General features: G+C 40.1%; 1 protein-coding gene across 9 annotated transcripts in view; it reads left to right on the forward strand.

The window, feature by feature from the left end:
• Positions 1-17,169, forward strand: part of EPHA5 (EPH receptor A5) — a 200,500-nt gene that overhangs the window by 135,652 nt on the left and 47,679 nt on the right. For all 9 annotated transcript variants that reach the window (XM_062620652.1, XM_062620655.1, XM_062620654.1 and 6 more), the window contains 2 exons: positions 10,918-11,042; positions 13,827-13,986. In XM_062620652.1, the coding sequence (XP_062476636.1) occupies positions 10,918-11,042; positions 13,827-13,986 (285 nt within the window). The remainder of the gene's footprint in view (positions 1-10,917; positions 11,043-13,826; positions 13,987-17,169) is intronic.

Raw genomic sequence — 17,169 nt, forward strand, 5'->3', positions numbered from 1 at the left:
CTTACAGCAGTGCCTGCAGGCCATAGCAAAATTGTTCTGGAAGCATCTGAATAGTTAGTTCCTGCCCCTCAAGTCAAAATAGATAAAAGGCATTACCATTATCTTCATTGCACAGATAACAGCAGGGAAAGATGAAGTGACTTGCTCATGGTCATCCTGCCATGAGTCTCTGGCAGAGCCAGGAAGAAAAGTATTATTTCCTCTGCTCTGATGCTTTTATCTCAGTGCCATCCTTTTGTTCAACTAGCTGCTTTCAACAATTTAGGTTTTTCCTTAAATATCTCCTGGCACAAACATGCAGGCTGGTAAATGGTACAAAATCTGTGCCTCCTTGAACTCTGCCTTTCAAGATCCTTTCTCTTTGTATCACTCACCTTATGCCCAGCTGCCTTTGTAGGTGTGTGTCTGGAAGGATCTCAGGCTGTGCTCATCTAACCTGCTTTAAAACCTCCAAAGACACAGGTGCCACAGGTTCACTGGGTGATTTTTCCTGGTGCTTCATTATTTTTGTCCTTAGAAAGCTGTTCCTAAATTTAATTCTGTCCTTGTCTTGCTCTAGAGACAGCAGTGTTTTATTTATCTGGGGGCTCATATTCTCTTTCGATCTCTTTGTTCCCAGGACTGAACAGCTCTGCTTCTTTGAGCTTTCTCAACTTGTTCATAGCTTTCTCAGCTTGTGCTTGTTCTCCAGTTCCCTCTTTGATTCCCTCAAAATGTACTGTGTTTCTTCTGACATTCAAAATGGGGCACGGTATGGAGATGCCAACTGCCTCAAGTACTTTCCCCTTCTCCCCAAGGCTCTGATAAATCACTTCTCTGCCTCCTTGGAAGCCCCAAGTTGAAGCTGTAGCTCTTCTTCCTTGCCCCCTGATCCAGGGGCATTGCACACTCCCATGTTTCACACTTCAAAGGTTACTTCTTAGGAAGCTGAATGTACCCAACTTTCTTTTGGTAATATCAAGAAATGTTTTCCCAGGCACCCATAGTGCACTTTGATCTGTGCTGCATTTGCTGGTTAGCTTCATTTCAAAGCTTGGAACCTGAGATTTTAGGGCAAACAGTACCTGTGGTCACACTTTAAGTAACAAAAGACGGGGCAGTATGTGTGGGCCGGCAGCAAGGATGAGATCTGTTATATCTATTTGTTTGCCATTTCCCTTAAAAACAGTGATAGCCTGGGCAGCATTTGCCCATTTCCAGACAAGCCACTGTCACTCTGAAACCAAAGATAGGTTGGGAGTGCATTTATGGATCACAGGCATATAAACCTTTCCATTTCAGCTCTAGTCACTGATGTTTTGCTGTTCTACGTTTTTATTCTAATATAAACTGTTTGATATCCTTAATCTTTAAGAATTTTATTTCAAGCTTTCTGGTCTTCATTGTTGGGAGGGAACTTGCTTATGGAAGAGGTCTGGACCATGGTTCTGCAAAGCTACGGCCAGCTCAGGTTCCTGTCAAAGGTAGTGGGCTTGTGCTTTTCTCCCATTTATGAGCAAGATGTGAGAGAAGAGCAGTGGTGGTAGGAGAGACTAAGTACCATAGGAAACCCAAAACTAGGTATTGTTGGAGTTAAGGACTTTGCCCATTCTTCCCTCTGACCTGCTACAACTCTTCAGTAGCTGTTCTTCAAGTGGAAACATAAGGAATTTATTTGGCTGCCTCTGATTTCACTGGAGTGTTTAGTAATTTGGCTTTAATATTAGAATTCATCAGCAAGACTGATTGGCATATTATATAGAGTGGCAGGCTTGGCAGAGAAAGAAATTTCCTGCACAGTTTAAAAATGGTCAGTGAATTTACTGAGTTTAGTTTGATAGCAGCTGGAAGAAGGATGCAGCGAGTCTTGTATGAAAAAAGAAGCCAATATAGGAATTAAGAAGGTGAGTTATGGGAGGGAGCAGGAACCTGCATGTTTTATGCATTTTATTCAGTAGCTATGGTTTTAGGTTTGGTTTTTTTTTAATGGCATGTGGTTTTTAAAAGGAAGCTTTTGCTTACATGCAAGTAAGATACTAGGTTACTAATGATAGGAGAGGCACTAGTAAATGTTCTGGAAGCTAACCTGATAAATTCACTCAATAATGAGGATTCTATTGCAAAATGCTGAGCCCTGTGGCTATGATCCAGCAAAGTGCTGACAGCAGTAGTAGTACTCATGAGCTTAAAGTTAAGCATTTTCCCAAAGCACTTCGATGGATCAGAGCTACAGTCCTTATCACCTTGCTAGGAGTGAATTTATAGTAAGAGTCTTGTGAGTCAATAGTATTTATTCTTAGGTTTCACAGGCTTCACAACTAAACCACTAATGGAATATAAGGAAATTACAGCTCTGCTGTGGCATGAAGGAATCTGGCTCTGGTCTTAACCACAAATTGTTCCCCAGCTTTGAGAAAAACTTAATATCTCGATTTCCAAAGGCCCTAGAAAAACAAAACCTGGTATTGCAATTCCCTGTGGATCTGCACCCCATAGCAAGATACTCCTTCATGCCTCCCTTCCCTGCTCTGGCAGCCCTTCATATTGAGTGCATCTAAGCCCCGAGTGCAAGCACCTGCTAGGGATGGCAAAGAGCCCTTTTCTCTGAGCCCAGGCAAACCGTGATGCCCTAATGTTTACGTCTTCCTTTCTGGGATCAGGGTAAGTTACAGCTGAACATAAACTGTTTGCACAGAACTTAGGGCTGATGCTGCTGTAAGTACAAATGAATGTATGCTAGGCTTGGCAATTGGAAAGAAGTTTCCCAAAAAGTGAATTATGGCCCTGGGAATCTTGCTAGGCCAATTTTTAATTTTTTTTTAAACTGTTTGTAGCTTTTTTAAGGGGATTTTGCACCATGATGTCTGTGAGTCTGGCTTTGGAGTTCCTGCAAAATACAGGTGAGTGCAAGTGTTCAGGTTTCAAGAGCAAAAAATTACCTCTAGTAATGTTATAGAGCTTGGTGCCCTTGTAGCCTTTGTTATATAGACAGTCCTTAAAATTCTTACACGCTAGTGTTACTGATAAGGCATTGAATGTGTTTGTTGAGTGAACAAATTGGAGGTAATACTTCCCCTCCCATCGAGATGAGTGTGCTCCATATTCTACAGTTGTCTAGGATGTCTTCTTGGAAATCACAAAAGAAATGAAAATAATGGAGTATAAAGGATTGCTCAACAACTGGAGTGTAAGGACATTTCTCAATTCTCTACATTCCAACAGTAGAACAGCTGGCATTTCCAATAGTGACTATGCTACATGCTAGTTAGCTCGCAATATCTGGAGATAAACTACCGCTAATGCCATTATTCTCATGTATAACTTTTAAGATTGCCTGGGGAAAGACAGGGTTCTATCACCTGTAATTTTCTCTTGCGATATCTGGTCATGTTTACCTAAAGCCCCATGCCTGCAAGTCGTGAATCTGTAGGCGGCTTCCACTTAAGAGTACACGTCTCACATCCAAGATTGCCAGCAGCTGAAAGTATGTAAACAGGAGGCAAATGGCAAGAATCCAATTTATTTATTGAAATCATGTGTACTTAAGAGTCTTGCCCAAGATTATGCGGTACTTGGAGATGGCAGTGATATATGATAGATTCCATTAAATATCCTAGGTCTGTTGTACGTAGGGTGGTGTGCACATGAGGAATGCAAAAGCAGTCTTGCCCCAAAGGCTCTGTAGCTTGGTGCCCAGATTCTGTGATGTCTTTAGGCTCTGCTGGTAACCTGGTCACAATTGCAGCATATGTGTCATGGCATATCTTCGTTATGCTAAACTTTTTTTTTTAGAAGTTATTTGCCCCCTTTTTTTTTTTTTGTGATGAAAGCAGTAACTTTTTGGAAACATTTCTGCAGTCAGCAATAGGGCATACAGAAAGGAGGGCTGGAGGTACAATGTCGCTACCCCTGCCTGACTCACCTCCACAAAGGTAGGCACTTCAGTAAGTCTTAGCAGTATTTTGCCATGGCAAAATACTTTGTGAATGGCAAAGCTTGTATTTGCTGCATCTGCTGTCCTTTGAGGAATATGTGTTAAGTCCTGCTTTCAATTAACACCGTATTTTGATTAAGAGGAAAAGACTGCATACAAATGCTTTAAAGCTATGCATGTTATTGTTTTCATGCCTTATGCATCAAAAATCAGTAATCAGTCTTAATAACAAAGTATATTTATAGATATATTTTAATAACACAAGTTAATATAACAAGGATTTGAGTAGTGATTTTTACATGCTGTAGTACTGCTCTCTTGCTATTTGTTCTTATAATACCATTTTATAGGTGTAGCTAAATATGGAGTGTTCATCAAAAGATTTGTGGCAAGAAGCAATCAGTTCTTATGGGTGGATCAGTTGATGTTAGCTAGTTGCTGTGAAACTGAAGAGGATTAGTTTCCCCTGATTTTTCTCTTTGCAGCTTCTCTCCTTGCAACTTCCTTCAGGAGATCCTCAGAGGAAAGGCGGTCTTGAGTTAGGTGAATTTAGTGTGCACGCACCCCTCCTTCTCCCACGTTGTGCTAGCACAGTGTAATTACAGCAAGAGCAGGGTATTGGGGCACAGTAAAATTTGAAGCCTTAGACCACACTGGTGCATTGCAGTCCCAGTCTCAACCAAGCGTATCTCCTGAGCTATTACATAGATCAGAAGTGAGAGATTAACTGTTATCCTTGTGCTACTACAAATTGCATGCAGATTACTTCTGTTATCTTTCAGAGTATGAATTGGAGGTTTTTTCCTGTTTTGTGTTCTTCCAACTATGAACACTTCTCTATAGTGGGGATGTTGGTAATTACAAGCATCAGGTTAGCAGTGTCCACAAACCCACAGAATCCATCCAGCTCTCTTTGCCTTTAGCAAGGGTACCTTTCTAGTATCTTAAATCCAAGGATTAGAAGTCTAGGGAGTCATTATCTGAGGAAAGCTTTGCCAAAGAAAGAACAGGCTATCCAAGAGAATTAGGCAGCGATTCGGGTTTCACCTTGCACCACCCCAACCCTATGTCCAGCTATGAGGCTGCAAGGTCTGGAAGCAGCATAGTTCTGTGACCACCTTGGGCTTCAAGTGATGACCTGCTGTCAAGCTCAAGGAGCTGTGTTTAATCTTTTAGGGACTAGGGTAGGAACCATCTGAAAGATCACCACTTTTCATATGAGATAAATCTGGTTGCTTGGGTTATCCATGGACTCATGTTACAAAAATGGGGCCCTACCTTCTGTTGTGGGCAATGAGTGCTTGAATTGAGTTGCTCTCTTTTGTGTGACCTCTTTTATTTCAAGGTATACATCAAGGTGTCTCAGGTTTTGGAGCCATTCAAAATGAAGGTAGGTAACAGACTGTAAATTGGCTTAAGACCTGGCATTTACCTCAAGTGTTCATCTTGGGAGGTAGGAGATGTGAAGAAACACTGTATATCTATTGTCAAGTAAATTTGAAGACGTCTGTGTTCTTCTTTTGGTATTTGATGTGTAAAAAGGACCAGCGTGAAGTCCCCATATACTGAAGAGATATCTTGAAAACTCATTTAAGAGAAGATGATTTCCATATATGGACCTGTGTTTTAGTATTTGGCTTGTTTTTGGCAGGCTGTTTGGATTTAATTCTGGGGCTAAAATTAACCCCTTGCACTGTTTAGGGCCTGTGCATCATTAAAATCCCATGTAAGATCTCTGAATTGAAATGGCATTTAATGCTATGTAGTTCAAGGGCCTTTCATTCCCTGGACTCAGTTTTCAGAAGCACTTAGAAGGACCCACAAATTGAGGCCCGATCTGCTTGCCTAACTAGCCAGGCATGGATTGCAACTACTTGTCCTCAAGGAACAAAGAGTTTCAAAACCCATTATCAGGCAAACTGGGGTACACTTTGGGATATTAAAAACTGAAGCCCAGTACTCAAGTTATGCTTAGTTAAAAGTCAAGTTATGACTGAAATGTTAAGTTTTGACCAATGTATAATATCCTTAGTAAATGTACCTTTAGGGGAGCCATTGGGTATTGAGCTTTTCTAAAAGTATATAATTTCTGTACAAAAAATGCAAAGAAATAATATAGCGAAGCCTTTTTTTTTATTTTTTTTATTCTCCAGTGTTTCTATTTTAACTAATGTGTGTATCTTGTTTAAAATGAATCTACTGCTTGAAGCCATCTGCAGCTTCACATGCCTTTAGTGTGGCTCGGTGAATAAAGCAGGTATTGCTCCAGACTCTGAAGTCACCAAAGGCCTGAGAAAAAAAAAAAATTCAATAATGTCATTTATTAGAAACTGAGTGAAAAATTGCAGTATACCATGCTTTTGAAGTGGAATCAGAATTACTTGTCTTGTGGTTACTCTTCTGACACAGGTCTCATTTTCTTCAATTAAACCTGGCTTTATAGGTGCATTAATGATAATACAACTATTTGGTTATATGGTAACAGGTGAAGGTATTGATTCAATCACAAGCATGAATTTGATTTTTAAATCTTCTGGCGTAAATTCAGACTGCAAAAAAAATGTGCCATCACATGGAGGGAGGAACTCCAAGGTGTATTGGGAAGTCTGAAGTGTTGGATCCCAAACATTTTCACATACAGGAATGTAATCACAGTAAAAGAAATTGCAAATGCATGAAAACATTTAAATCCACAGCATAGATGTCTGTAAAGGTGATGTCTGTGTCTGTAGACATTTGTAATATAAGTGTCTATAACAGCAGCCAGGACAGAGGTGGTAGCAGGATCTTTCTCTTTGATACCTTAGTTATCTTTGGAAAGGGACCTGAAACCTAGGTACTTAGAGATGCAACGGATGAAGAGGTGCCAGCCCCTTTGCTCATGCAAACCAGCATCTCTTCCTGTGATACTCTGGGTTGCTCCAACTGAGGACCTGTCCTGGCAGGAGTTAAAGCTGGATTGAAGGTCCTGGGCTATTGGCTTGAGTTTTGCTCAAAAGGTGAAGGACGCTAGTTTTTGGTTTGGTTTGGGTTTTTTGATAAGAAGTGGAAAACTTTACTGGCCGTGGGACTAAAGGTGGGGTGGTGAGCCATTAGCTGTTGTTTCTGCCAGAGTGAAAAATACCAAAGTAATTGGGCTAGAGAGAGCATTAGATAGGCCACAAAATGCAGAAACTGAATTACTTCTTTAATCTAGGTGCAGTGGTCATTCACCTGATAACATTAGTTTCTCTTAAAATACAATTAACATTTTATTCCAGTAAGCATCATTGTACATTAGATGTTAGTGAGACACAGCGCAGTGTGTTGTAAATACTGGGTTTGCTGCCTAGGTGGCTAATTCAGTGCTAATGTCATTATCAAAGGTTGCAGAGCAAGAATGTCCTTAGAGGTCTATTCTTCATAAAATCATTTCCTACAGTTATTCAGATGTGACTAATGATACGTCTTCTGCAAAAAATTATGTCCCCTTATTCTTCTTAAGAAATATTGGAACAAAATAAAAAAAAAAGTTAGAATCAGTTTTCTGTGCTTTTATTTGTGTCCCAATTAATTTTGGTCTCAGGAAAGCAAAAGTGTACATTAGAAATTTCACACCTTGTTACATCTTCTGTTTGCTTTCATCACACGAATGGCTGTTTTCATGAGTGGGAGACATAAGCATAAATGATGTAACATCCTTCTGATTTTGAGTGCCTTGCTAAGAAATTAATACATATGTGCAAATTACTTGTTACAGCAACAGTTGATCAATTCACATTGTACATCCACCCTTTGTAGTGTCAAGGCAGGATTTTGAACAAGAATTCTGCCTCCTTACATAAATCTCCCATGTTTCTTATGTATCGTGACTCTTAGGTGAATTTATATTTTACATGTTGTACTCCAAATGGAAATGCTCCATGGCTTGGTTACTTTCTATTAAGAGGATGCTGCCCTTGCAGAAGCAGTGACCTTTGAAAAGCAAGTCTCAAGTAATCCTTTTATTTTTCTGAGATCATATAGCACAGTATCGAGTTGCAGGCTTTTAAGATGGAATGATTGCAGGCTTTGTCCGCTTGCCTGGATTGGATTACATTTTGTTTGACAAAGAAAATTCTAAAATACTTATACCTTCCTTCCGTCAGTTCAGAGTATCGTAATCTCCGTGCATGGAGGATGCAGAGTAGTTGCTGTATCATCCCGGCACCGCTGGGATTTATTGAATTTACTTAATTGGCCTTTATCTCACAGTTACATTTCAACGCTTCTTTTGAAGGAGATTCAAAAAGGATACAGTTACTCCTTTTCTAATTTACTTTGGGGGTTGGGTTACTTATTTTCTTATCTTCCCTCCTTTTCCTGGTAGTGCAGAGCGTTCTGCAAAGCCATGATTGAACGTGTTAGAGGCTTGCACAGCAGGGGATTTAAGTCCATGAAGCTGTTAACTAGCCAAGCTTTTCACACACTGCTTTTTAAAGAGGATGCCATGGTTTATGGGAGTAGCAGGTTTGATGGGTGCTTTTGGATGGCTGGTGGTGCATCTTGTGCTGTACCGTGCTGATGCAGGTGAAGGAGAGCTAATGCCTCTGAACCTCCCAGGGAAAGGTTTTGCAGCAGAGTTCAGTAGCACTTGCATCATTCTGTTGTTTTTAAAGGACCTGTGAGCCTCGGTCCTATAAGCACTTCAGGAAACCTCAGTAATGTGGATGAAAAGTCCATTATTTGGTCAGACAACCTTGAGACTGTGAATTGCGTGGTTTTCACCTTCCTGAGAGGTGTTCAATACCAGGGGAGCTGAGGTCTCCCATTGCTGCACTCATCAACTTTGCTTTTGCTATTAGGAGTTTAAAAAGGTTCAGTGCTGAGTTTTTCCATCCTTCCAGACCTCTGCTGCCAGCTCTGAAAGCAAGGGATAGGCATTGCAGGGAACGATTCCAGAGGGCCATGGGCTCCTTCTTCTGAGTACTTTGGTGTCTCCATCCCCTATATACATCACTCAAGTGGCTCATGATAAGAAGTGATCAATATGGTCTACTTAACTAGGGGGTTAGAACTGCCTGTTATTTGGCATCACCACCCCTTGTGGTGATACTTGTTTTCTGATGCTTCTGAAAACCATCTTATCTCCCTTTGCATTAGAAGGAAAGTTCATGCTATTTTAACAGTGTTCACTGCTTGCTATGTCTTCTGGGCTAACACATCTGACTAAATGCACGTGCATGGACCATATACCTCACATTCACAACTCAGCTTTCTGTACACATGCATTCATAACATATTTAGGCACCTGGATGACTTAATGGGAAGTCCTATACCAGATTAGCAATTTGAGTCTAGATGGTTATTTGCCTTCACATAGCCCCAGAATTTGTGGAGGACATCACACAAGGGTAAGGTGACTTTTGCGGATGAAAAATTGTTGGTGATCATCATGCAATGCCTACATATATAACATGATCATCATTCAAATCAAGGTGTTTTTTACTTGCTCAGTGGAGCAGTTACGAGCTTGGTATAGGATGCACCAAGCTAAAAACTGAGCATTGTTTGTGCAGCTTGATGCCAGGTCTCCAGCAGAAAACAGCATGGAAATAGCCAAACCTTTCAGGATCCTCCCAGGAACCAAGCAGGGGAGAGATTAGTAAACAGGAGGGAGAAAACCTGAGGCTGAAAAAGAGACTGAGATGCAGGAGCTTGCTATAAGCGAAGACTTGCTGCTAGCCTTTGTTCCAGGAATAATTGACTGTAGCTCTTCACTTACTCTTTTTGGCTGAAGATCAGACCTGGCAAAATTAGTTTGTTGGTTTTATTTTACATAATGACTTTATTTTATTTTATTTTTTTTTAGTATAATAATAATTAGTTAATCCTGCGTATAGGAGAAGTTGTTGGTTTTTTTCTTTTTTTTCTTTAAGTTCCAAATACATTTTAGAAGATAAAATGTGGTCATTTGCTACTGCTCTTTGCATTCAGTATCCTTGGAAAGGGCTGGCCTGTCAGGAGAGTGAGTCAAAGGCCCTCAGCCAGGCATGAGCTGTTTTTAAATCTGGAGAAGCTGGTCTTGGCCCTGTGAATTACGGACTATGAAATTCTTCAATCCCCTTTTCATTCCATGTTGTTTCCTAATCTCTGGCACAAAATACCTGGGGCTTTAGGGTTGCATTGCCCATAGCAGCTTTTGCTAGGGAGCTGGCAGGGGTGACAATGACCACAACTTGAAAAGTCCCTGCAGATAGTGCACTGAAAACAAAGGATCAGGCCTGTGTCTAATGCACATGTGTACTGCAAAGGGCAGATAACCTTTCGGGGCTGAATCTTAAAATAATAAGCAGAGCTGGTATATATGCTTTCATGCTGCTGCTTCCCCAAGCATGCTGCGAAATTCCAGACCATGATTGCCATTAAAATCTTTACAGTTGGCATTTGCAAGGAATTAGCGTCACTATGTGAGCTATAATACCCCAGCGATATTTATTGAGAGCAATTGAATTATATAAGTTGTAATGGCCTTTCTACCCTGTTCCTCCCATCTGGAAGGAGGGGTCTGAAAGATGCCTAGGCTTCTACTACTGTACAAGCCAAAAGAAAGGAATAGTTAAGAGCCCATTTAATCTAAGGTCTTCTGAAAAATACGTACCTTCAAAGCAGGTGGAAGAAAGCAATGTATAATCAGCATAATTCTGATAATGTAGACCCCTGCCACATTTGAAAAGGCAAGGTGTGGGGTTGATGTGTTTGAAAATGCTTGAGAAGACAATGTTGATATGTAAGCTGCTGATGGTAGTTCATATTACTTTCATTGGGTGGGTGATGCTGGTCAGATCCTCAGCTGCTGAAAATCTGTGCAAGTCCAGTTGTTAAAAATGGGTAAATACCGCCAAGGTGAAAACAAACCCTGCTGATCTGCAGTAGCTAAGGATTGCCTTGCATTTGAGGATGCACTGATGAGTTTGACTTCAGCAGGGGCAGACCATCTTACTAACCATGTACGTTGTCTGTTCTGTTTTTCTAATGTTTTGCAGCACCTTCTCCAGTCAGTAGTGTGAAAAAAGGGAAGATAACTAAAAACAGCATCTCCCTTTCCTGGCAGGAGCCAGATCGACCCAACGGCATCATCCTGGAATACGAAATCAAATATTTTGAAAAGGTGTGACAGACTGATTGCTGAGCATCCCAAGTACCTTCTCTTTACTGTCCTCTTATTTTAATGATAATTATTTGAGTCATGGAAGGGAATGGAGCAATTTTATGCATAAATCAATGTTAGATTGATTTTGCAGTAAATGATTAGGAAGACTTGAAATGAGAGTGTTGTTTTCCATTAGTGTGTCACTTCTGTTGATCAAATACATTAAATCTGCATGTCAGATTCCTCACCAGCCTTATCACATTAAGATAGAGCCCGGTCATTTGTTAAAAATAGGAGAGGTTGGGAATTGAGTGTCTATCTCCTCCCAGAATCATCAGCCTGTCCTTGCCTTTACTATTTCAATTTCTCACTTCATTTTACACTCACAGTTTAAGAAGAAGAAAGAGGTCTTGTGGAGACATTGTATCTGCTCTGACATGAAGAAGGGTATCCTGGCTTAAAAGCTTGCCAGGCTTTCCAGATCTTTTTCTTGGTCTAATGGGAAATACTCTCTCTTCCTACAAAATGTGCCTCTCCTAGTCTTCAGTTCAAATGGTGACTTGCTCCCTTCCTACAAAATTAATGGAGATTAAATGCAAACAGTAACAAATGCACTTTTTCTAACTAGCATCTTTTGAGTGATGGAGTGTTACATCTTTCAAATGTTCCCTTTCCAAAAATCAGGTTTGCAAGAGTTGACTGAATAGCAGTATCTTGCCTTAGCTGGGATTGTAAGGTGTTCTTTTTAATTTTGGAACAGCCAGACCTTCTACTTGAAAACAAGAGGAAAATAATTAAATTGAGTCACAATTCACTTGGGGATGGAGGGGAGTGGTTGAATTCCTATTTTAAGGAAGATCTTCCCTTCGTTCTGCCTGTGATCCAGGTGAAACCACTTAACATGGACAAGGACTGGGTCCTTACTCCTCTGTCCTTGCTGTGATCATGGGAGGGACCTGCTGAAGCAGGGAAAGAATTTCAGAAGTCTTCTGCATCAGGATAAAATCGACATCATTTTTGCAGCTGAGGGATCTTGGGCAAGTGCACAAGATGTGTGAGTGGCTTAAATAGGGCTGAGGTTTTCAAAAAGAGAGAAGCACAAAGCAAGAATCAGGATATGCTATTGCTGGAAATAATCCATTACAGGTTCTTTTAATAACTTATATGAACAACCATTGTGGCATATTGAATGCTTCCCATGGAGTGGCCTGGAAAGACTAGCCTCTAGAAACCTTGATAATGACCAAATAATTAAAGCAAAAAAAAAAATAAAAAATCCATGTATTGGGTTATTTGACTTTGGGGGAAGAGGGGCTTAAAATGTATTTGTGGTTCAGAACTAGTCTGAAATATTTTCAGTAAATAGTTCTTCAAGTGCAAGTCTTTCACGGGGAGGTAGCTACAGCCAGTCCGAGTTTATGCTGTCTTGATATATTTCTCGCAGACTGATAGCAAAGCTTAATGTTTTCTGTAGGAATGCTCAAGTGTTTAAGTGTTTGCAGAAGCCAACAGTGTATTGAAAACCTAATTGGGCTGACATACAAGCAAAGATGTGACCTAATATTCACTTATTGCTTTTTAACCAGTCATTGGGTTAGATTTGGGATGTCATCCTTAATTCTTCTTTTTCTGTTGCTACTGTCTTTTATATCCTCTTGGTTTTCAGCCCTTTATAAGGGTAAATTTGCAGCATTCATTTCCAAGGGATTAGAATTATCTATATTAAGTGTTTTGGAAAATTAGGTTTTGTCAGATCGCATTCCTTTAAGAGAACTCACTCCTTAACAAGAAAAAAAAAAAGGACATATATATATATATATACATAGACACATTTCAACAAATCAGTCTTGTGTAGCTACAGGCTTCAATGAAATTCCCATGGCCTTACCCAGGCATATTATTGTCTATGGAAAGTTGTCCATTAAATTCAAAAGGAAAAAATAAAATCAGTTCAGAGCTATACGGAAATCTTGGTAGGAAATTACTAAGACCTCCTCTTTACCTCAGAATAATTTGGATCTGAGAGGATATGGTGAATAAAAAGCAGTTTGCAAGTTTGTAGACGTGAATTTATGAGCTCTTGTCTAGATTATGTGTTACAGTAAATAACTCTAAGAGTAATTACCAAGCATTTGAGTGAAATTTTAATCAGAGAACTGAAACACTTTCGCATTAGGAACTGATGTAAATGAAGATTTATTTCAGCAATTTTTCTTCAAGTTTGTTGCTTCAGAAGAACAATGCAAAATTAGATATTTTCCTGGAGTTTTGGTTTATTATTCCCTTCCCAAGGTCTAATTCATGGTTCTAGAAATGCCAGCATAAACTTGTAAAATATATAATATATTGTTCTCTTTTTAGGTCTAATTACATTACTTGGAAGTCATTCTGCTACAAATTAAAATCTCTCTAAGGCAATGGGACTTTTTTCCTCTTCCCCATGCCTTGAGATTGATTTTGTAGGATGAACTTTTCCATTGCTCTGGGCCATGTTCATCTCAAGAAATAGAAATCTGCTCCTACTGCAGATGCTGGTTTGGTCCCCGTATTATTTGTGGGTTGACAGTCCTTCTTCTTTGTTTCCTTCTAGAGCCATTGATTAAAAAGGAGAAAGTCATATCTCACATTTTGTACTGCAGAAAGGGCCTTTGGGGGGGAGGAAGAGGTATCCTCTCAAAAATGCATATTTTGGTCATCCTTTGTAACTTTGCTGTGAGGGTTGTTAAGAGTCTATTTTCTCTGAGAGATACTATTTGTATGTATGTTTCAACTTTATGTTTTTTTGGGTGGGGTTGGGAAAAGGATGAAGAGACAAGTTACACCATCATCAAATCCAAATTGACAACGATTACAGCAGATGGCTTGAAACCAGGCTCAGTGTACGTCTTCCAGATCCGAGCCCGGACAGCTGCTGGCTATGGTGGCTTCAGCCGAAGATTTGAGTTTGAAACCAGCCCAGTGTGTAAGTCCTTTTAATTACTGTCAGCCCGTGTTGCTGGAACAGTTACCAGAAATGAGTCAGGGGATCAATACCTTTGCAGAGAGCTGTTTCTTGTCCTGGCCTCATCCCTTGACTTTAGAAACATCAGGCACATTATGACCGTGCAGTAGACAGGCATATCTGTCCTTGCCTCCTCAACTTGCATAGTGAAGCAGGGGGTGAATTCAGTAGGTGTTAGGGTTCCAGAAATTCATAGCACACTCTGTTTAGAAAAATTCTGCGTTTATGAAAGCTGATGCAAGAAGACAAAGGTCCTCCTCTCACGAGGGACAGAGGGATGGGACCTGCTCCTCCCCGCCTCTTAATGGAGATCTGTGGAGTCTGCTGAGATCTCTTAAATATCTGCATCTGAAGAAAAAACCCTGAAATGGTGTCTTTCTGCAAGGGGAAGAATTGAACTGGCATTAGTGTCCTTTGGTGTAAGTTTCTGTCAAGTTGAAAGATGGTTTCTGTTTGCTGCCAGTGCCACAGTCTTGAGGCATTTGACTTGTGATCAGAAACAGGAAAAACACACACTGCAGGCACAGGACTTTGGATTGGCCTGTTAGAAATTTGTGGGGTTTGATTTTTACCTTTTTTAACTGAAAATTCTTGTATTTAAATAAATCTGATCATCCAGGTCTGGATTCTGCAGCACATTCTGAGGCACACAGAGGCTCAGCTGCTCTTTCTCCTGTGTTCAGGCACAGTTGTGGGGAAATTCTTTTTGTCCCAATTACCAAATTTTTCCAGAGGTGTCAAAATAACTTTCTCCCTCAGAAAAGAGTGGGAATATGTGGTTCATTCCTGTGGTAAAAAGGCTATTTTCTGTATGTTTTCCTTGGAAATTTAAATTTGTCAATACCTTGATTACTGTTATTCCAGTTCATTTAAAATTCATCATCTTTGAGAAGAGGATGTCAAGTTGTTTTTCAATGCATGCTACCTTTGAAGCTGTAATAGATTTTAAAGGAGTCATTATACACGAGCAGATGTAGCTGTGGAGCCAGTGATTGAACTAATACAGTGCAAATTGCATCACAATGAAAACATTAATGCAGTAAGAATGGTCCATTTAATGTATTTCTTATTTTATTAACCATTAATTGTGCCTTATAAATAGCAATAAAATCATGTTATGCCAAAAATTATACTGCACTATACCAAGGAGAATTTTGCTAGCAGTTGGAAAGTTTCTAGTATAGAGCCATTTGAGTAATAGTGTTCAAGACTATTAATATAATATATTAAATATATGCACATTTCATCCAGTGCTGTCAGTACTTACAATCCTGGTCCAAAAATAATGGCACTTTCATAAAACCCATCATGTAAGTATCTGTGTTAACGAGGATGTTTTGAGGACATCACGTTAAAATCTTTAAACACCCAAGCCCCCTTTAGTCATTTAGTCACACCTGCACCCCCATCTTTTTAGCATTTTAAAGACAGAAGAGTAGGTAATTCTCTAATACTAAGGAGCTGCCAGCGTAGTCAGAGGAATACCTACTGCGTGGGATCTGGGAACTCTTCCTCTGTTGGACTTGAGCTCTGGCTGAAGCAGGACTTAACCAGATGTTTAAATGCTTGGTAGAATTAAAATGTTATGTAAGCCTCAGTATAATGCATGATGCAGCTCCATTTGACATGTAAAATCTTTTAAAAGAATAAATTTTTTATTTATTCTTTTATTTTCCAAGGCCCAATCTAAAGTCAGTATCAGTGGCTGGAGTGTGTGACCAGACTCCCACTGCTTTCCTGCACATCCCAGGGAATCTGAAAGCAAGCACAGACTGAAATTGCACTGCTACATCAGAGTTCAGATCTGCACCTCTTTTTAGAGCCAAAGCAAATTATTTTGATTCAAGCACAAATGAAAACCTTTCAGTGACTGTTGTGGGATGCAAAAACAGGTTCCAAAATCATTTGGACCAAGCAACAGGTTTTGTTTCCAGTTTGCAAGGTTTCTGCAAGTTATATTTAATGCACTTAGAGGAAATATGAAACAACAGCCTGGCAAATGCAGTGGGGGGAAGCCATAACTTGTTTTGGACTTTTATCTTTTTCCAGATTCTGGTTTTTTTTACATACTGCTGCCATTATGTGCAATTCTGCAAAGCACCACGATGCAGCTCCAGCTTCAATTTTTACTTTTTATTTAGGTGGAAACTGTTGCTAGGTATATCCACTTACTACTGTCCTCCTTTTCAAATGCCACCAAACTCATCTAACCCTGATAAAACTAACCTGGCCAAAAGACGATTTTTTACTGAATTGGTGAACTAATCTAGCTAGTCTGCTAGGCGAGAGTGGGAACATGTCATCAAGTCAAGGAGGGTAATGAGGCTTCTTTCCAGCCTTAAAAGGCAGGGGGGTCCCAACTTAGCTTATGAATTTGGGCTTTTTAGCTGCCATAGATCACAGCAAGATTTATCTCATTTCCCCATACCTAGAGCTGTGCAAAAAACCACCAGTCACAGCTTAATGTTCTCCTTCAAATGTTTTTCTTTTTAATTATTTTGTCAAGAAAGCAATAAAACATCATCTTAAGGAGCCTCAATAAATTAGTGAGGCTAATAAAATCTCTGGATGATGGCATGAGTTTGGAGCAGTTAACATTAAATATTTAGTGTATCATGGCCAATCCTTCTGAAATCATTTACACTGCCATAGCAGGTCCACACTGCTCATCACTGAGTGCTGAAGAGCTCCTGTATGAAGAGCTGCTTGAAACCCATTGCAGATCAGCTTTTAATGCCATACCTTTTCATCTTTCTCTTAAGAAATAATATGGCACTACATTCAGTTATTTTATAGCCTCCATAAAGTTAATCCTGTGCTAAGGACCCGTTTTTACTTAAGTCATTTAGTTAAAGGCTTCTTCAATGTGCAATCGATTGCTGCTGCTCACCTGCTGCGCCCCTGGGGTGGATGAAGCTTCATCCACGGTTGGCACAAGGGTAGAGCTATAATGAGGTTTTTCCCTGCCCAGCAGCAGTGCCTATGCCAGAGAGCTAGTTTTACAGGGAGGAAGTCAGATTTGTATCCTGGAGTGGTTAAATGTATGCAGCTAAATAAGCCGGCAATGGAAAGAGCAGGGTGAGGTGAGTTCAGTTTCTGCATGGGGACCCTTTGGGGTGGGTTCCTTGCCCTGCAGTGCAAAGC

The sequence above is a fragment of the Pezoporus occidentalis genome, unplaced genomic scaffold (assembly GCF_034315485.1).
Source record: "Pezoporus occidentalis ecotype Australia unplaced genomic scaffold, CSIRO_AGI_Poc_V1 ctg222, whole genome shotgun sequence".
NCBI classification, from domain to species: domain Eukaryota; kingdom Metazoa; phylum Chordata; class Aves; order Psittaciformes; family Psittacidae; genus Pezoporus; species Pezoporus occidentalis.